This window comes from Quercus robur, chromosome 3, assembly GCF_932294415.1.
Source record: "Quercus robur chromosome 3, dhQueRobu3.1, whole genome shotgun sequence".
NCBI classification, from domain to species: Eukaryota; Viridiplantae; Streptophyta; class Magnoliopsida; order Fagales; family Fagaceae; genus Quercus; species Quercus robur.
The window spans coordinates 54,584,619-54,606,642 of NC_065536.1; the positions used below are offsets into that span (position 1 = coordinate 54,584,619).

A 22,024-nucleotide genomic window follows, 5' to 3' on the forward strand; every position below is an offset into this window, starting at 1 on the left:
AAAAAAAAAAAAAAAAAAAAAAAAAAACCAGACATTAGTATTCTAGTCATTAAAGAGTAAATCATTAGTATTTAGGGAGGAAATTACAATATTTTTTTCATTGATGTAATTTTATTTTTGAGAAACAAACACACTTTTTTTTTTTTTTTTTTTTTGAGGGGGCGAAACAAACACACATAAGAGTGAAGGAATGATAATTTGAGTGTACATCAGAGCTGTCCTGATGGACTTCATTACAATAGTCCAGTATGGTGTAGTACGGTGAATACAATACAGGATGCCTATTCACTGCAATTACATTTACAAAGATCACACGTACTGTCTGATTTTATTCTTTATTCTTTAGGAAAAAAAAAAAAAAAAAAACCAAGTTTTTAAAGTTGAAACTCAAAAGCTTCCTTTACTCTCCTCCTCTTTCCTTCTTGCCTATAAAATTCGTCCATATAGTCCTTGAAACTATAGTTTCGATACTTTGGAGAGTGCTCTTCATCAATCAAATCCTCAATTGGACCAATCATAGTGTCTCTACTTGGTGTATAGAACATTCCTAACGACAGTCGCGGCAACAACTTGTTGGTGACAGCCCTGTGTCCAACACTCTTGAACTTTCCATTACTAAGAACCTACACAAAAGTTAAAATATAGTTTCAAAAATTAAATTTATAATCCACTAACAAATTAACTACCACTCAGGTAGACATACGTGCTTGATTTGCATTCCAAAAGTAGTAATTTGGTAAATTTGTGGTAAGAACATCGTACACCAAAATTTGATTTTTCTTTGGTAAACCATCAAAGTTATTTGTCTAATAGAAAATTCCTATCAGAGGATGGTATACCCTTTTAACCAGGGAGAACCTAAAAATCTAAACAATAAATTGGTCACAACAAATTTCACAATTAATTGAGTTGGCAATTTGTTAATGGTGAATAATGAAATAGTGTTAGTGTTGATCCATATAAAAATCAATGATAATATGCAAATTCAATAGTTGTCAAATTTGTACCTCAAAAAAAGGAAAAAAAAAAGTAATTGTCAAATTTGATATGAAAATTGTTCTATTTGTAACATTGCTAAAAAAATTATCATTTAAAAACAAAAGATGACCCTTCCCTCTTTACTATTTGCCTTTTTGTAAAATCTAATTTCATTTTTTTTTTTTATAAAAGAATTGTACTTCTTAATTTATTTTTTTATGTATAATTTTTTTTAGGTCTCACTTTTTCTATGTAAAATTATACTTTAACCAGCAATATTTGCACAGTAACTCACTAGAACAAGTATGTACAATTTCTACTTTAACTAGCAATATTTGCACTATAACTCACTAGAACAAGTACAAAGAACACTTAGGGTGTGTTTGGATATCGCCTATTGTTGAAAACTGAAAATACTGTAGCAAAATAATTTTTATTGAAAAAAGTACTTGCAGATCCCGTGAATAGTGCACAGGACCCACTGAAAAACGTGGGACGCAGCTGAAAAATGCTTTTCAGTACTATCCAAACATACACTTAATCATGCAACAATGGAATAGCTTTTTTTTGTAAGAAAATAATGGAATAGTTTTTTTTTTTTTTGAGAAGAATAATGGAATAGTTGATATCCATATTTTTCCCACTTTAATAATTGAGTATATTTCTAAGTTCTAAATATACAGCAACACAAACCATAAGCCCTCCAAGTTCCAACACCGCCCACACTAGCATCTATAAATGCCAACCATATATGATTATATTATCTATTCAACAATTTAAAGATAACATAATTTTACAAGTGAGTAGTGATATAAATACTATAAGTTTTACTATATTTAGTTTACAAACTAATATGACATCAATTATAAATAGAAAATTTAAATATTCATTTAAGAGATGGTTGAAATCCGCCAATCACATTCATTGTAAGTTTAATGTAATAAAAATTGTAGTATTAGTATCTTTAGGATTTTTCTTTACAGAGTGGAAAAATTTAACAAATACCTTAAAGGCATAGGGAAATTGCAGTAAACTTGTAGTTTGGCCCAAAATCACTTTGCCTACCCATGATTTGAAAAGTGACACTCTACCCATCTGAGATAAACTCCGTTTGTTATCCATAACCCACCTCAGTTAAAAACATGAGTAAATATGTATTTTTTTTCTTTCCATTTATGTTTCTCTCCTCCCAAAACAAAAAACAAGTAAAAACACGAGAAAATAAAATCAAAAAGTGCTATTTGTAAAAAATTGAAGAGGTATGACATCAGATGGTTCATCATATTTCTCATAACACATTCAATCCCGAATTAACAAGCTTTAAGATTCAACCACCAAATCAACCAACTAAAACCAAACCAAAGGGGAAGGATATTTCGGCCAAAATAAATTAACAAAGCCAAACAAAAACACCACCGTAAGAACACCACATGATTTTCGGAAAAAATAAAAAGGAAATCCACAACCCAATCAACCTTTTCTTTTTCTTTTTTTCTTTTTTTTTTCATTTTTTTTTCATACTGGGCATAATACTTAATTAGTTTCTATGGAAAGATAATCTATAGAATCAGCTATTGAACGACCCAATCAAGCTAGACCAGTGGGTTGCCAAACCAAATTTTTACATTTTTATCAAAGTGTTCGTACCTTCACCACAAGGGGACTTCCTGGTGGTGATGTGCAGATCCTTGGTGGGGATTTTCACCGGGTCCTTAACCTCAACATCTTGTCACCAAGAACCAAATCCACACAAACCTTCCCAAGATTTTTATGCTCTTTTTATTTTATGGATCTACTACTTTTCCTCTAGATCCAGCTTAATTTCAAACCTCCTAGATTAAACAAAACCACAGTCCAAAGTTCCAAACACAAACCCCCAGATCAATGAATATTCATATGAGCAAACCAATGAAAATTCCTGCTCAACGAAAATTTATATGAGAGAGAAGATAAGAGAGTTTTGAACTTTTTGGTTTGATAGAGGGAGGCGAGACAGTGGTAGAGAAAAAATTTAAAAAAAAATTAAAAAAAAAAAAAACCAAATATTGGTGGAAAGTGGGTTGGCGAGCAACAAATATAAAATTAGTAGAAATTCGGCTTTAGCTATAAAATTGTGGAGATTGATTTGGATTTTATTTTTCTGTGTGTATGTTCCTCATGTTCAAGATCTATGTGAATGGAAAGAGTGACCAATTCTATTTTGATCTTATTTCTATTTTTTTAATGTTATTTCTTGTTTTGGGAGGAGAGAGACATAAAAAGAGAGTAAAAGTACATATTTACTCCTATTTTTAATAGAGATGAATTATAGAAAACAAATAGAGTTTACCTTAAGTGGGTAAAACGATATTTTTTAAACCACGGGTAGGCAAATTGATTTTAGGCCAAACCACAGGTGGGTTTACTGCAATTACCCTAAAAATAATTTTTTATTATTATTTAAATTGTCCATTAACAAATGCCTTAAAGACGCTCGTTTACCGAACTCTTACAAATTTCTACTAGAGGATTTAAATATAGGAAGTTTTGTACAGGAAACCTTTTGAAAGCTTATGTGGAAACATTAGAAAAAGTCAATAAAAGTCAAACGCTTCAATTTATATATGTGAGGAATTTGGCTGTCATAGAATTTAGAATCAATGAAAAACCATGTTAGACTAATGAATAATAATGTGGAAAATTTTAGGCTTTCAAAACCTTATATGGCAATATTAGAAGAAATCAGCAAAAATTCAAAACTTTTCATTTTATTTTCTCTAAATATGGAATTTCATAATTATATTAGTTATTAATAGAAATTTGTTACTTTTTAATTTGTATATAAAACCATCTATTATACAGTTTACAAAAAATATGACATGTCAGAATTCTAATACATGGTGTATGTCTATATGAAACCATCTTCTTCTTTTTTTAAATAATGCGATAGACACAATAATTTTCACAATAGTTAAGTTAAAAAAATTACAAAAAAAAAAAGTTGATAAGTTTTAGTGGTTCTTATTTTGGCTCATCATTAATATTATTTTTTTTAACTACTATTAACAACTAATCACCTTAGCAATTGTGAACATTTTGTAAAATATTTTGTACTATTGAATTATTGCAATTTTTTTATGTCTCGTGCTACTTTAATTAGTGGGTTCCATATTTTACACATAATAATAGTAATAATAACAATAATAATAATAATAATAATAAATCTACTTAATGTTCACATACAACCCCACAACCCTAAAACCCTAAAGTCATTACTATTTTTTTTTTCCCCATCTATTGGATTTTTGTATTTTCTCAATTCCGAACTGTAGATTTTTGTTATAAACCGAAACATTAAAAACTTAGAAGAATTAAAAATAAATAAATATGTTGAATTCTATATTTTTTAAAAGCAATCAAGGAAAGTGAGCGTAAAATTGATAAAACATTACAGTCTGCATTTATATTAGATTTTTGTATGACAATTACATTAGTTTACAACTGTTTATTATTTTTGTTATTAAAGTATATTGCTACCTGAATTTGATCAGCCAGATTGACGACAAATGCATTTGGCACAGGATTAATAGATAACCATTTTCCATCTTTGATCATTTGGAGGCCAGTCACTCCCTCCACCTGTAGGAGTACCGCTATTGAACCAAGATCATTATGATCAGGCAACCCCATTGTGAGCTCGGGCTTTGGACATGGTGGATAGTAATTTGCTTGACAGTTAAGCCCAGGCCTCTCACCCATTCTCTTCTTTAAACATTCCTTATCAAGGCCAAGCCCTCGGGATATCAAACTCAAAAGCCTATCCATCAAAGCTCCAATCTCCCTTGCATACTCAGAAAAAACTTCTCTATATGTATAACAATCAAACAAAACAGATCATGCATGACTTAAAAAGTTATTGAGTTTACGCAATCAATATATAAAGGCAGCATGTATAGGATAACTTGGTAGAAGAAAAACAAAAAGGTTGTAAGTGAGATTGAGATACCGATACTGAGGAGGATTTGCGGGTAACAAATTAGTGAAATCTTCAGTAGGATGCCAAGGGTGTGAGAAGGTCTCACTCCACATTGCGACCTTTCCTATGCCTTCATACTTTTGGTAATAGTTGAACACTTTTACTTGCTGGGTATGATCTTCTGTAAGATATTGTGCCCTAACCTCAGGAGGTAATTGAAAGAACTCTGTCACCACAGCCATCACTTTTTGGCATAATTCTTTGGGGACACCATGGTTGATAATATGAAAGAAACCATATTCCTCACATGCTTGTGATATTTTTGAAACTAACGGGGATGGCCCTTGACCGTCATCTGTATCATGGTCATTTAAGTCGATAATGGGAATTGTAGCCGAAGGAAGTACCTCTAAGAGGTTTGGCCTCTTGTCCTCTGGGAGAATGAAATTAGGAGAAAGGGTGAGAGGTGTGTTATTGGCTAATTGATAGGGTGTCATCTCCATGAAAACATAAGAGAGGAGCTATGGTTGAAGAAAAGAATTGATCAAAACTTATCTTATATTATACCAAAAAACGAGTTTTTGCGATCACTTGGGAGTAAAGAAAGATATTGTGAACCAAAAGAAATTATTATTGATATTATTAATGATATGGCTTTGGATAAAAGTTTCATTAGTTCCATTATTTTTTCACTAGAATCTTGAAATCGCATGCGCATTAAAATATTATAAATTCCATTGGCATCACATGGCGTCTGAGACTCTGAGTCAATGGTTATTCATTTTCAAGGAGTTCATCATTATGTCATGGTATTGGTAGTTAGGCCTTCGCTTTATATCCTCTGTGGTATTGGTAGTTGGGGTATTGGTAGTTAGGCCTTCGCTTTATATCCTCTGTGGTATTGGTAGTTAGGCCTTCGCTTTATATCCTCTGTTTTATAAACTGCTTGGTCCATGAAAATTTCGTGCTAGACATTCCCAATCAACCCAATGATTAACAATTAGCAAAAATTGCAGAGTGTTGAGCATTTTTTTAATATTTATGTTGGATTAAGATAGCTTGACCTCGGTTGATTAATTAATTAATTACCCAAGTTGATTAATTAAATTTAATTGCATGAAAATTGGGAAAACACCAACAAATCACCAAAAATACTAAGTGCAATGGAAAATAAATTAGATACGGTGATTTGTTAACAAATGAGGAAAATCTCGCAAGGCAAAAACCTCATTGGGTGATTTTAAGGTCACCACTCCTAAGAATCCACTAATCAACAATCAAGCAGTTACAAGTATAAACAATCTTACCAACTACCTTGGCCTATCTCGAAATACGAATTTACAGTTGAATTCTTGCTCTAATACCCAATTGGACTTAATCTTGTAATAGCCTTCTTTCCTTTGATGTACAAACCTCCAATTTGTGACTAACCCTTTGCACGAATCTCAATATGTAACTAACTCTAGCAACTTGAACAGATGTTGTTGACTGCAAAGTTCTTCACTTCGTCAACAATAAAAATCAAGAAGCACTTGGTTATAAAACCCTATGGCGTACGTAGTAGCTTCACACAAAGAAAATAAGTCTCTTGGTCTTTGTATCCGTGTGTGATAGCTTTTAAAATAATCTTTATATATGCCTAGGGTTGTGAGAAAAGAAACCCTAAACAAATACACAAGACTAGGCCGAATTTCAAATCTAGAAATTCTGAAATCGTAATTCTCAATAGATCGAGCCGCTGTCAAGTTATCTATTGAGCTTCACACTAAGTCTCGATAGCAGTCATCTGTTGAGCTATCTGTTATTATTTAATGAACAAATTTTCTTCACTTGTTTCTTTGACCAATCTTCATATCTTTAATACTTGACTTGAACAACATGTTTCTTGAAGTACTAAACTCATCTTATATCTATCCAATTACAAGTAAAATGCATTTTGTCAAAAGATTAGCCAATTATAATAAATTATGACCCTAACAATATATGCAATATGCCAATATCCCACTTGTTTAAACTCTTATTGATCAGCCTATGAACAACCATTTTAATGTAATTCAGGTATGATTTTTTTATCAAATTGAGGTCAAATCTAGTTATTGACTTAAAATTGGTCCTTTTTGTAATTGAATCAATTTTTAGGCCAACTTAATTGGGCTTTAGCATGTGGCTTTAGATGGAACCAAAAGAAAATAAAAACGTTAGCTCCAATGGGTCTTGGGTTTCCTGTCAACTCTTAATAAGTCCAAAGTTACTATTAATTATATTTTATTCTATTATGAAAATATAGTTACACTCTAGGTTTTTATTAATAAATTATTTATCCTCAAGACTTTATTATTTAACATTGGATCCCTCATATGAAATCACTAATAGTGCAACAAATTCATAAAAGTTACCGTCACTTTGTAAATCACTTAATCCTATTTCCTAGAGTCCCTAATTTAATTTTTAGATTACTTTTATATTTTTGAAATATAATTTCATCTATATCTATATATTACTAAAAGCTGAAGAGTAGCATTTAATGTTATTACACTCACATTGAGCCACATCAGCAGCCACATCATCATTTTTTGTTTCCAATTTTTCTTATATATTTTTTTAAACATTTTCTCATTAAAGGTGACTTAAAAACTCCATTTTTAAAAAATTAAAATATCTTTTATACGGCACCGAGGTCCCAAGACCCAGATGGGCCCTGGGCTCAGGCCCAATGGCACGGCCCTTTCACTCTAAGCCCTGCTTGAAACTACCTTCAAGAAACACGAGTTTTAAGCCTCGGCCCCTAAACTATGCTCGGCATAAATTTCCCGAACAATCAATGAAAACTTGCCCGGACGTACCATAGATTGCTCGTGTCCTCGGGGAGCATCACTACCGAGCATATTCACTTGAGTTGGAACCAAGTTCCAAGGCCATAATCGTTGTATTCCACTCTCACCTAAACATCCACTTATAACAAAAAATATTGGACCTTCAATTGCACTAACAATGGCAGCAATTATGATCTCCCCACTAACTTAAAGCTATAAATAGGAGAAGTTGGGGAAGAAGAAGGGGTTCAGAAAAAAGGGAGAGAAAACAGTTAGAGAGGGAGTGAGAGCAGGAAAATTAGTTTGAGTCTCTGTGCCGTGAACGACCCAAAGTAGGAAATCCTTAACCCACCTTACAAATAGGTTGTGAGTCCAAGTGAAGTTATGCCCAATAACTTCATTTCTGAGACGCACAATTGGCGCCCACCGTGGGGCCATCCTACGAAGCTATGGTTCGACCGTGACTCGAACGAAGGAAATGTCCGAAAGGCGTACGGGAGGCCATGCCGAGAGCGGATCGACAGGATCTTATCGGGGTTCTACATGGCGGGAAAGAAGGCAGAAAAGGCGGGAGGATAGGCAGCGTGTGCGAGGAGAAGAAGAATCTGGCCTGGGAGAAGGATCAGACCAGACTCGCCGAACGATGTCCAATGCCTCGGGACACCGACAGCATGACGAGAGGGACCAAGAGTTGGAGCAGTTGCGTAGACTGGTGGGGGATTTGGAGTTAGAGGCAAGGGGTTGGCGCCAGAGAAGGGACCAGGACCACCGAGAAAGGAGAGACAGAGGTATGGGAGATCAAGGCGAGGAGAGGTCTGGCCATTCCAGTTCACGACGATTTCGGGACCGTTCAATTTCCCAAGAGTCACGCCGACATAGGACACGCTCACACTCCCAAGAGAGGCTCCGGCGTCGGAACCGTTCTCTTTCGCACTAGTTTGGTGACCGTGGTTCGGATTCACCGGAAGAGAGGCAACCCTACAATGCCACTATGGACGCGATGAGCCGGGCTTTACGAAGAGCTGCCCGGTCACCGTTCTCAAACGAAATTGTGCGGGCCCCTATGCCGAACAGATTTACGTGACCACCGTTCAACTCCTACGATGGGAAGACGGACCCGGTGGAACATGTCAGTCATTATATCCATATGATGTCTTTGCACGCGCACAAAGATGCGTTGATGTGTAAGGTATTCCCCTCAAGTCTCGACTCCACGGCTTTGAGATGGTTTAATGGGCTACGAAAAGGCTCCATCCATAGTTTTGCCGAGCTGATCCAGGAGTTTGGCGCCCGATTCGTGACATGCAGCCGGGTGCCGCAACCGGTGGATGCATTGCTTTCCATAAATATGGGGGTCGGCGAAACCCTTCGGAGTTACGCTAGTCGGTATTGGGAGCTGTACAATGAGATTGGTGGGCCTAATGAAAAGATTGCGGCGAGCACCTTCAGGATGGGCCTACCTGAGGATTCTGAACTACGAGAATTGCTGACGAAAAGGCCCCCGGAGGATATGAGGCAACTTATGAGACGTATTGAGGAGTACAAACGCCTCGAAGATGATCGGCTACAGAATAAGGGAAAGGCCCCGTTGTTGAGCCGCTCCCGATAGAGCGTTTTTCCCACGAGACCGAGGAAGGATTTCAGGATGCAGGAGCCAGAAACACAAATTGGAGGGGTAAATGTAGCGTTCAAAGAACCGGTGCACAAAATTTTGGACCGGATTAAGAATGAAACATTCTTTAGGTGGCCGAACAAGATGGGAGGGGATCCATCTCGGAGGAATCAGAGCTTGTACTGCACATATCACCGAGATAAAGGGCACACCACCGAACAGTGTCGGGTATTAAAAGATCATCTGGGTCAGCTGGTGAAAGCTGGGCGTTTGAAAGAATTCGTAATGGAGTCTGGTAACCGAGATGCTGGTCAGGGTGTTCGGCAGATGGGGAATCCTCCCCCGCCTCATTTAGGAGTGATCGAAGTCATCCATGCTGCCCCAAGGAACGCGGCCACGACGAGAGAAGTATTAACAGTAGCGTGCTCGGAAGGACGATCACCCGAAAAAAGGATGAAAATTGGCCGGCTGGCGATCTCTTTCGACGAGGAGGATCTGGAGGGGACGATCCAACCTCATAATGATGCGTTGGTAGTAGCAGCGCAGATAAGCGGCTTCTTGGTGAAGAGAGTAATGACAGACCAGGGAAGCGGAGCTGATGTAATATATCCCGATCTGTTTGAAGGGCTCGGACTAAAACATCGGGACTTGGTGAAATATGACATGCCGCTCGTCTCTTTTGACGGAAGAACGGTAATCCCCGAAGGACAGATTTCTCTCTCGGTGAGTATGGAGGGCAAGGAAGTAGTGGTGACCTTCATAGTAGTCAAGTCGTTCTCGCCATACACGGCAATTTTGGGAAGGCTGTGGATTCACGCGATGAAAGCCGTCCCATCCACCCTGCACGTGAAAGTTAAATTTCCCACCGAATATGGAGTTGCCGTGGTACGGGGGAACCAGCGAGTGGCTAGGCAGTGTCTGGTCGCCGCGATCAAGTGGAAAGACGAGCAAGCTGAACAAAAGGAAGTCACCGAAGAAGTAGCTTCATAGCAATTATAGAGGCCCCGAGAAGAAGCAGGGGCGTGTTGTGCCGAGGATGTTTTGAAGGTCAAAATTTTGCCAGACGCTGACAGGTATTTCCAGTTAGGCATGAGCATGGCAAACCGAGATAAGGTACAAATGTTACTGTTCCCAATGCCCAAGATTGACCAACTAGTAGATGCTACGTACGGGCACCCGAGGATAAGCTTCCTGGACGCCTTTCAGGGATATCACCAGATTGCCCTGGAACCCGAGGACCAAAAAAAGACGGCGTTCATCGCCCTAGATGCCAACTATCACTATGAAGTGATGCCGTTCGGATTGAAGAACGCCGAGGCCACTTACCAGCGGATGATGACGAGGATGTTTCGAGAAAAAATTGGGCGCACGGTAGAGGTGTACATTGACGATATGGTGGTGAAGAGTAAATAGGAACCACGGCACATTAAAGACCTCTGGGAGGTATTTGAAGTACTCCGGTAGCATAAGTTGCGCCTGAACGCCGAGAAGTGCACATTCGGCGTGGGGCTGGTAAGTTCTTGGGGTATCTGATTTCCACACGAGGAATAGAGGCCAATCCCAACCAGATAGGAGCCGTGGAACGCCTTAGACCGCCGAGTAACCCCAAGGAAGTGCAGGTGTTAACCGGGATGTTAGCCGCATTGAATCGCTTTATCTCCAAATTTGCTGATCGCTGCAGACCATTTTATTAGCTTCTGAAGAAGTGGAAGGGGTTTCAGTCGGACGAGGACTGTGACAAGGCCTTTCAGGACCTGAAGGAATATCTTGCACAAGCGCCCATGTTAACAGCCCCGGATTCCAGAGAAGATTTGTTCATGTACCACTCGATGTCCGATCATGCCGTGAGCGCCGTGCTGTTGATGGATCGAGGAGTGCAGCAACCGGTGTATTACATAAGCAAAACCCTGGTAGATGCCGAGACGAGATATCTACCCTTGGAGAAGTTAGTGTTAGCTCTGGTGCACGCAACAAGAAAGCTGCCACACTATTTTCAAGCTCATACCGTGTTCGTCCTCACCGAATATCCCTTGCAGTCGCTTTTGAAAAGATCAGACTTCACGGGCCGAATAGCTAAGTGGGGAACCCAGTTAGGCTCCTTCGACATAAGATACAGGCCGAGAAGCTCAGTCAAGGGGCAGGTCCTCGCTGATTTCATTGCGGAATTCACCCCCAAGAACGACGGAAAGATAATCTGTAATATAGAAAATCGCCCATGGAAGGTGTTTGTGGACAGTGCTTCTAGTGCTATGGGGGCCGAAGCCGGAATAGTCGTAATCACTCCGGAGGGCATACGACTGGAGCATTCCTTCAAACTGGGATTCAAAGCCTCTAATAATGAGGCCGAATACGAGGCTTTTCTTGCCGGGTTGAGAACCATGTTGAGCCTGGGCGCAAGAGATGTGGAGATTTATTCAGACTCTCGGCTAGTTGTTTATCAGATCCTTGGAAGCTTTGAGGCTTGGGACTCTCGAATGAAGGCCTATCTGAGCACAGCTAAGTGTATCATTAGCAAGTTCGACAGTGAAAGTATCCCAGGTAGGACGGGCTAAAAACAGGCACGCCGACTCACTAGCCACATTGGCCTCGTCAATTGCCGAGGATGTTCCTCGGCTTATCAAAATAGAGCTTATAAGGGAGCCAAGCATCAGTTTGGAAGATGACAGTCACATAGCCGGGGCTGATGTGTCCGTAGTTTCAACAACCAGGCCGTGCTAGATGAACCCAATCATAGATTTCTTAGCCGAGGATAAAGTTCCGGAGGATGAGAGAGAGGCCAAAAGAATTCGTCGGATGGCTCCCCGATATTGGCTGTCTGCAGATCGCAAGTTGTACCGGAGGTCTTTTGGAGGTCCGTACCTTTTATGTTTACATCCTGAAAAAGTAGAAGAACTCCTGTCCGAACTACATGACAAGGTATGTGGTGGCCATGTTGGGGGGCGTTCATTGGCACACAGGGCGATGACCCAAGGGTTTTGGTGGCCGCAAATGCAGAAGGATGTGGCAAAATATGCTCGGAAATGTGAACAGTGCCAAAAACACGCCCCTTTGATCCACCAACCGACAGGTCCTTTAAACCCCGTCAAGAGTCCGTGGCCATTTTCACAATGGGGGCTAGACATCCTTGGACCGTTTCCCCGAGCGACAGGTAATCGCCGATTCGTGTTGGTGGCGGTTGACTACTTCACAAAGTGGGCAGAAACCGAGGCCCTGGCTAATATCTGGGATGTAGACGTGAAGAAGTTTGTATGGAAGAACATAGTCACTAGATTTGGGGTACCAGACTCACTTATATCCGACAACGGCCTACAGTTCGATAGCAAAGCTTTCCGAACCTTTTGCAGCGATCTCAACATTAAGAATAGGTATTCCACTCCGGCGTATCCTCAAAGCAACAGCCAAGCTGAGGCTGTCAACTAGACCATTTTGAACGGGTTGAAGAGGAGGTTGGACAGGGCAAAAGGAAGGTGGGCCGAAGAATTGCCTAATGTTTTGTGGGCTTATCGGACAACCCCCAAAAAGTCCACGGGGGAGACCCCGTTCTCTTTAACGTATGGGGCAGAAGCCGTGATACCAACCGAGGTTAGTCTGTGCAGCGCACGAGTTTCAGGTTTCGACCCCATCCGAAACGATGGTTCAATACTGGAACACCTAGATTGGTTAGAAGAGCGCCGGGAAGCAGCCACAATACGGCTCGCGGAATACCAGCAAAGGCTCGCCCAAAGATTCAACCGAGATGTGAAAATTCGGGAGTTCAGTGCCGGAGATTTGGTACTGAGAAAAGTTGTGGGAAACATGCGGGATGTAAATGCAGGGAAGCTAGCTCAAACGTGAGAGGGACCATATAGGATCACGGCCATTGTAGGCGCGGGGGCTTACTACCTAGAAGACCTGGACGAGAGGCCACTCCCCCGACCATGGAATGTCCACAACCTAAAGAAGTTCTATCAGTGACCGTTCATGCGCGAAAACGTAAGTCCATATTTTGTACTTTGCTCTAGTCAATATAACGGTGAACTTATTTGCTTCCGCTGTATTTGATCTTATTGTCATACTTTAAGCAAATTGCATGTTTAGCGCGAATTGATTACACTAAGGACAGAAACCTCGTTCTCGGTTCGATCAAAATCACCGGGCAGGTGGAAACCTTATCATACATACAAGAGACTAAGGACAGAAACCTCGCTCTCGGTTCGATCAAAATCACTGGGAAGGTGGAAACCTTATCGTTCTTAACAAAAAAAAATCTAAGGACAGAAACCTCGTTCTCGGTTCAAACAAAATCACCGGGCAGGTGGAAACCTTATCATACATACAAGAGACTAAGGACAGAAACCTCGTTCTCGGTTCGATCAAAATCACTGGGAAGGTGGAAACCTTATTGTTCTTAACAAAAAAAAAAATCTAAGGACAGAAACCTCGTTCTCGGTTCGAACAAAATCACCGGGTAGGTGGGAACCTTATCATACATACAAGAGACTAAGGATAGAAACCTCATTCTCAGTTCGATCAAAATCACCGGGAAGGTGGAAACCTTATCGTTCTTAACAAAAAAAAAAAAAAAAAAAAAAAAAAAAAAAAAAAAAAAAAAAAAAAAAAAAAAAAAATCTCTAAGGACAGAAACCTCGTTCTCGGTCGATCAAAATCACCGGGCAGGTGGAAACCTTATCATACATACAAGAGACTAAGGACAGAAACCTCGTTCTCGGTTCCATCAAAATCACCGGGAAGGTGGAAACCTTATCGTTCTTAACAAAAAAAAAATCTCTAAGGACAGAAACCTCGTTCTCGGTTTGATTAAAATCACCGAGCAGGTGGAAACCTTATCATACATACAAGAGACCAAGGACAGAAACCTCGTTCTCGGTTCGATCAAAATCACCGGGCAGGTGGAAACCTTATCATACATACAAAAGACTAAGGACAGAAACCTTGTTCTCGGTTCGATCAGAATCACCGGGCAAGTGGAAACCTTATCATTCTATAATAATAATAAAAAAAGAAAAGAAAAGCGAAAGACTGACGGGACTCGCCATCTCGGGTCATCAATCTTGATATGATCGGAATCTCCAAGCAAGTGAAGGTTGTGCGCAAGTTTGAGGCACTGCCGTTCACACTCTCAAAAGAATGAACAAACGTCGTATAAACACAGTATATTGGGCCACCGTGCAGGCCGCTCCCGGCCAAACATGCGAGAGGATAAATAGTGATAACAAAAATAGATAAAGAAAGGCAGCACCAAGGACCACAGTGAAGCACTCACAGGCATGATCCCAACAAACACAGTAGACAGATCGTCATTCAAATTGAGATAAAAGCAAAGTTAATATTCCATCGCCAAAACTCGGCAACCATTTATGGGTCATCCCCGCGAAATAAGGAAATTTTTCAGTCACCACAACCCGGTGACGTAGGTAAACTTGACAAATTAAAGAGAAGGAAAAAATGCGGTAAAAAGGGGTAAGAGCGGAACAATAATTAATTTAAGTCAAGTGGGGGGTTCGGTTTGGTCGGTCACGGGAAAATGCAGGTCCTCACCTAGTAGGTCTTGTACAGTCGGGATACTGGAGGCTTCCATCTCATCTAGCTCTGCATGAGCATCAATCTGTTCCACCAGCTCCCTCATGCTTGCCGATTCTTCCTCCTTAGCGGGCACTGTTGGGTCATGCACATCATCAACGAGGCTCGGAAAGGGAATCTGGCCGGGGTCTTTCAGGGGGGAATCCTCGGGAACTCCCAGAGCTTCTAGGGCGGCAAACCGCCCAACCTCAAAACCCAACCTTCGAGCTTGGGCCACCACCGGTTCCGCCAACTTCTCGGCATCGGCGAACCCCTCATTGTACCATTTTTGCTCACAGGCTTCCAGGGCTGCCCTCAGGTTGGTGAGTTCCTCGGCTTGGGAGGTGTTGAGGCTAATCGCTTCGGCTAGCTTCACGTCTGTTTCATTCTGCTTAGCCAAGAGCTCCGAGCATCTCTTCTCCACCAGCGCTCTATTCTTCTCCGCGGCAGTAGCCTTCTTCTCGGCAGATTCAGCTGCCTTCAGTTTTTCCTTCACTGTTTTGGCAGCTGACTCCCGCGCCCCCCTCTCGCGATCGACCTCCTCGGCGAGATCCTTTGCACGGCCAGCCAATATGTGAGCCAGTTAAGCAGCCTGACAAACACGGGAGTTAGTACGGAAATGAAAAGAAATGTATGGAAAGTAATAGACGAGCAAGGAGTTACCGCAATAGTATGCCACTCTAACCGGCGCCCCACAGACTCCTCCGACCCATCCTCGAAAGCTTGCACGTCGTCGGGAAGAAGAAGACCCTCGGCCAGGGTCTGAGCAATGCGGCCACCCTCGCCTTTCTCCCACATCCGCACACAACCGGTTGAAGGCAGAGGCTTGCCGTCCAGCAAAAACCTTGGCTTCCACGCTAGTGTGGCATAGGAGGAGGACGCACCACCCGGCCCGACCTAGGTTTGCGGCTCGTGAATTACGATACCTCATGTTGGCCGGGGAGGAGTCTGGACGGCAGCATCTCCCGGACCCGTAGGTGGTTGATCAGCAACCCTTTGTTTCTTCCGAGCTCGTCCAGCTTGAGAAGAGGGTGGAGGGGGAGGCACCTGGCTTCGACCCTGAGAAGGTGGGGGTTGGGTAGGTTGCCGCGCACCGGGCACAAACCGCTTAATGGTCATGACCCTCCTAGCCACCATGTTTTTTCCGGGACGGGTATCTGTAACCAACAGGCTGGTTGCTTCAAGCTCAGTATGCTCGGGCCCCGCAACAGGGTTCTCGGGTTGAGCTTACTCTTGAGCAACGACCTCTTGTTGAACGGCCTCGTGAGCTAACTCTCGAAGACGCCGAGACACGCGCTCCGCAAACTCGTCCCGTAAAGGAGCTAGCTCGTCCGAGCAGGTGTAGCGCTTTCCGAACTCCCTCGCCTCTCCGGTCGTAAGCTTCGGCGGCAAAAAATTCGCGTACCGTACGTCGATGTATGACAAAAGTGGACTATCAACCAGTAGCGCCTGCTTGAAAGGCTGTCAGGTGGAATAAACAGGCTCTATTCCGAGGATCAGGTGCGAGGCTCGGAGCTATCCGTCCCAATGCACGAACACCTCGAAACAGAGGATGAAGTTTAAGTCTTTTACGTGGACCGTCCTGATGTCCGGAACGAACACTTTGCCGTTTGCAAAAATACAAATGATATATCAGTATCCGATAACAAAAATCTATTTCAGTAAAGAGGAAATAAAAGGAAAAAAGGGGAGGGGGGAAGAACGGTTGGGTCAAGAGATTGGTACGAACCCACTTCGTGCCGTGAAAGAGGATAGGGGACCTCCCCGGCAGACCAGTTGCCAAGTACCCGGACAAACTCCCCAGCCGAGTTCCTATTCGAATCAGGTAGGCATGATATCAGCCGTACCCGGTTATCCCTAGTTTTTAGGTAAAAGTTGGAAGCTTTATTCCCACAGAGACTATACATGTGGTTAATATCATGGTAATCTAACTGTAAATCAAAGGTGTGGTTCAACCTACTAACGCAGCTAACTACTCGGTAAAAGTTGGGCGGAAGTTGGTCGGGACACAGTCCGTAGTACCTAAGGGTGCTTTCCAAAAGGGGATCCATGGGGAACCTAACCCCACCCTCTAGAATTGCCATTAAAGGGAAAAAGGCTGTACCATGCCCTCGGTGGAAAGCGATTTCACTCTCGTGGCAGTAAGCCACTTCCACGTTATCGGGAACATTAAACTTTTGCCTAAAGGTGGCCAAGGCAGCCGGGGTCTCCAGGAGATAAGAGTAACCCATCTTTGAAACTTAAAACTATGAAAGGGAACTCGAAGAAATGAGCTGAAGGAATAGGAAAGGGAAGAGAACTTACTTTGGGTTCTAAGGGAGGAAGGAACTCTGGGCTGGTGAGTAAGCGCATAAAGGATTGGTCGGCAGAGAGTATGCTCAAGAGATCATAGGTGGAAAAAATGAAAGAATGCTCTGAAGAGAGCTATTTATAGGATCAGCAAAGGGCATGGGAACGTTTTACCAAGCAATAAATGGGCACGATCCACGAAAGACCCTACGAATGCCAAGGATAACCGACACGTGCGCCGCTTCGGTTCACGAACCGTCAGGCAATAATGACTACTGAACTTGGCGCCCCGGAATAGCACGTGTTTCGAGAAGAGCATTAATGAGAAGCTGTAACCACATGAATCCCTGACCATAGGGCTTTCGAAACCGAAGAGCCCGGTTGGCTCCTTGATTCTTGCCAGCAGCCGGGTATGAATCAAGGGTGGACTAATGTACGGCACCGAGGTCCCAAGACCCAGATGGGCCCTGGGCTCAGGCCCATTGGCACGGCCCCTTCACTCTAAGCCCTGCTTGAAACTACCTTCAAGAAACACGAGTTTTAAGCCTCGGCCCCTAAACTATGCTCGGCATAAATTTCCCGAACAATCGACGAAAACTTGCCCGGACATACCATAGGTTGCTTATGTCCTCGGGGAGCATCACTACCGAGCATATTCACTTGAGTTGAAACCAAGTTCCAAGGCCATAATCGTTGTATTCCACTCTCACCTAAACATCCACTTATAACAAAAAATATTGGACCTTCAATTGCACTAACAATGGCAGCAATCATGATCTCCCCACTAACTTAAAGCTATAAATAGGAGAAGTTGGGGAAGAAGAAGGGGTTCACAAAAAAGGGAGAGAAAACAGTTAGACAGGGAGTGAGAGCAGGAAAATCAGTTTGAGTCTCTGTGCCGTGAACGACCCAAAGTAGGAAATCCTTAACCCACCTTACAAATAGGTTGTGAGTCCAAGTGAAGTTAGGCCCAATAACTTCATTTCTGGGACGCACATCTTTTAACCATTATTTTTATTATTAATTTTCCAAAACTCTCCCTCTCTTTTACCTCTTCATCTCCCCACTACTTTCTACCTTAATATCATTTTTTTTTCTACCTTTTTGTCTTCCTTTATTTTGACTCTTCTTATTCTCAACATCTTACTATAAATTTGACATTTTATTTTTCATTCTATGCATAGTTTTCTTTCACAAAAAAAGGTTACATTTCTCTCTCTCTCTCTCAATTTTTTTTTTTATTTTTTTGATTTTTTTTATTGCATCAATTCTTTAGGTTGATGAATTTTCGTGTTAATTAGAATTCTACTTTGGGTTGATGCAATTTAGTTTTGTGTGTTAAGTTGTTATCTTTTATATTCTCTTTGTTTAAATATTATCCTATTGCATTATAAATCTAGTATATAATAATATAATGTTATTATATTACATAGAATGACTTGGATAATTTGATGTTTATTGCTATATATATTTTATTTTTACTATTTTTTCCTCTCATCTTATTTTATTCAACATTTAAATCTAATCACATCTTCCATACTATTAAATTATGCAGCACAAATCAAGAAAATGGTAGACACAAACTTGCCTTCCTTTACCATACATTGGGGGAATCAAAATATTTGTGTGATAAAGGATCATATAGTTTATAATTTAGATAGCACCCTTTGAATGTGTCTAGGCCCATAGATTAAGCAATTTGTAGACTTAAAAGGCTATTGAGAATGAACTTTTTGAATCAAGTCTAAAAAAAAAATGAACTACTATATATCATTTAGATAAAAACTTTTATCGCAGATACATTATTATATTTTTTGCCACAAATTTAAATCACGCAAATTTAATAATTTTATATTATGTGTTAGCATCATCTCTGCTTCTTCTTTTTCTTCTCAAAAATATTATGTATCATCTTTAAAGGATGCCAACAATATTGATCTTATAGGAAAAGTTACATAAATATTGAGAAAAAAAATTTTATATTACAATCTACTAAAAATGTTTTTTTAAAATATTTAAATCTTTCTATTTTTCATATCATTGACGTGTTTTACAACTACCACATGTGTTAACTTAAGTCTTAATATTCTTAAGTTGTTTCAGCAAAAAAAAAAAAAAAAAAAGGTTGTCACAAAAGAGGAGTTCATGTAAAGATTTTTGCAAAATGAAATATTTGTTTTATAAGGCCACCAAACTTGATAATTTGCAAATGATGGAACCACTTACAACAATATTGACATAGTTATATAGTTCCAACTAAAGCAATCGTGTATACTTTTAGTCTTCAAAAAACACACATCCATCAGTAGTTAAACGTTCATCTTGGGTAGTTTTAACTTTTCATATAATTTTACCTTTACATATTCATCTATTTTAATTTAGATTTTTTTTTTCAAAAAAAAAAATTTAATTTAGATATTTATAAGTAAACAATGAAATAATTATTCATGAATAATAATAATAATAATAATAAAATTATCTATACATATTTATCTTGTGCGGTTGTAACTTTACATATAATTTTGCATTTATATATTCATTTACTTTAATTTAGATGTTTATAACTTAATAATGAAATCTATAAACAAGATAACTAAAACAATCATATTTCTACAATTCAAAAAGTCACAATTTCTTTTTTCTAAAAAAAGCCTTTTACATTTCCTTGGATTTTTTATTTATTTATTTTATAAAACCTTTGACATACCAATAACCTAACCACTTCATACATTTAAAAAAAAAATTTAAGGCTCATTATTACTTCCGTTAATATATTATGGATATCTTAATTGATTAAGACCAAACTAGAGAAACGCCTTTTATATTTCCTTGAAAATTCAGAAGGAAAAAAAAAAAAAAAAAAAAACCCTTTGATATATATACCACTAACATAACTACATCTATAACTATTTAAGTCATCCCCGGTATCTATTTCTTATTGATAACCATAAAATTTACAACTAGCAAGGGAAGAAAAAAAAAATGAAATCAAATGTCAATTAATAACCATTATTTGGAAAATAAAAAAGTGGTCAACAGGAGTAAAAAATAAAATAGAGATGACTATATAAAGGACATTGAAAATTTTATAGTGCAATAAAATCAACCATTACATTCACTTAATTAAATCAATAATCAACAATTAAATATAATAATACAAAATTTAAACTTAAAACTAATCAAACTCTAACTAGGGAAGTAATATATATATAGATATATATATATATATATATATATATACACACACACACAATCATAATCTTCATAATGACTTAAAAACAAGATTATGAAAAATATGATAAAACTATTTTAAAAAAAAAAAAAAAAAAAAAAAAAAACTCTTTATAAAGTCTAGGGACTAAAATAATATTTTATTTAAAAAATTATCACGCACAATGCACGGGTCTGCGATTAGTTAAATATAAACTTTAGTAACCTTTTACTATAGTAATAAGACCGAACACTTTAAATAATCAATTCCAATTAAACCTCAAGTGGATATTTCATGTCTTTAAAAAGATATTATGGATTTTGTCTTAAGAAAGTGTGTTCCCATAATACTACATGTGATTGCCTAACGTACTGAGTTCTTGACCATGCAAGATCTCACTCCAACATACATCAAAGCAATCAACATTTTATATTTGAGCTCTCCATCCTCCCAAGAATGAGAGTCCATGAAAGTAGTAGTCATGATATTTATTTGTGCAGGTGAGAGCAACCACACCAGCTCTTTTATAAATGTGTAAAATACACATTTTGACCATTTTTACACATTTTGAACCAAAAAACATACTGCATCAGATCATTTAAAATCGTGTAAAATCATCTAAAATTTTCAACGAGCTACAGTACCCGTGTAAATTTACACGGGCACTATAGCCCGTTTATCCCTTAAAATATTATTATCTGTACAGTATAATAAAAACCTCATTTTCGCTCTTTTTTTTCTCTCTCTTGTCTTTGCTCTCACTCTCACTCTCTCTCAAGCGCACAGCTCTCTCTTTCTCTCATCTCATCAATTTTTCTTCCTCTAGCTTCCGCCGATCGCCATCACCGCCGATGAGAACGAGGTCGAGCAAGCCGAGTCGCCGGACGAGTCCGTCGCCTACAACACGAACGAAGTTCTCCGACGGGTCTGTCGCCTAGAATCTCGTGGGTTTTGATCCATTTTTGGTTGAGCTTGAGGCCGGCGGCCGTCGCGAGGAGGTGGTGGTGCTGCGAGGCGTCGATCTTGCTCCGGTTGGAGGCCTCGATCTCGCTCCGATCTGTTGGTTGTTGGTTTTTTTTTTCTGGTTTTTTGGTTGATTGTGGGTGTGGGTCGGTGGGTTTTGATCTTGATCGGCTTGGCTTTTCTGGTTCATTGGTGGGTTTTGATGATCTTGCCGCCGATTGGGTGATGATTTGGCTTGACTGGGTTTCGGGTTGGGTGGGTGATTAATGGGTTTGGGATTGAGTGGGTTTGGGCGGCGAGTGAGTTGGGAACGCTGATCGGCCTCTCCGATCCAACAATCCGTTTGGAAACAGAGACGGTGACGGAGAATTGATCGAACACGGAGAATTGATCGGACACGGAGAATTGATCGGACATGGAGGGCGAGTGGGTCAGAGTTGTTGTGATTGTGATTGTGTTGTTGTTGTTGTGATTGTTGTTGTGGAAGATTGGTGAATCATTGTTGTTGTGATTGTTGTTGTGTCGTTGTTGTTGTGATTGTTGTTGTGGAAGATCGGTGAATCAGTGGCTGGATTTTGTTGTTGTGGAAGATCGGTGAATCAGTGACCGGATTTTGTTGAAGGGTGGCTGGCTGGGGTGGGTGT

At 39.8% G+C, this 22,024-nt stretch overlaps 3 protein-coding genes across 3 annotated transcripts; 2 read left to right on the forward strand and 1 right to left on the reverse strand.

Annotated features, from left to right (window-relative positions):
* Positions 1-167: 167 nt before the first annotated feature.
* LOC126718400 (protein DMR6-LIKE OXYGENASE 2-like) lies at positions 168-5,502 on the reverse strand. Its single transcript, XM_050420554.1, has 3 exons — positions 4,964-5,502; positions 4,495-4,822; positions 168-623 (listed from the first exon to the last, which is right to left on the reverse strand). Exons 1-3 carry the CDS (start codon positions 5,434-5,436, stop codon positions 375-377), a joined length of 1,050 nt encoding a protein of 349 aa, XP_050276511.1. The 5' UTR covers positions 5,437-5,502; the 3' UTR covers positions 168-374.
* A 3,394-nt stretch (positions 5,503-8,896) lies between these two features.
* On the forward strand, positions 8,897-9,355 carry LOC126719792 (uncharacterized). The gene has a single exon (XM_050422309.1). The coding sequence runs from the start codon at positions 8,897-8,899 to the stop codon at positions 9,353-9,355; it is 459 nt and encodes a 152-aa protein (XP_050278266.1).
* A 36-nt stretch (positions 9,356-9,391) lies between these two features.
* LOC126719793 (uncharacterized) lies at positions 9,392-10,348 on the forward strand. The gene has a single exon (XM_050422310.1). The coding sequence runs from the start codon at positions 9,392-9,394 to the stop codon at positions 10,346-10,348; it is 957 nt and encodes a 318-aa protein (XP_050278267.1).
* The last annotated feature ends 11,676 nt before the right edge of the window (positions 10,349-22,024 follow it).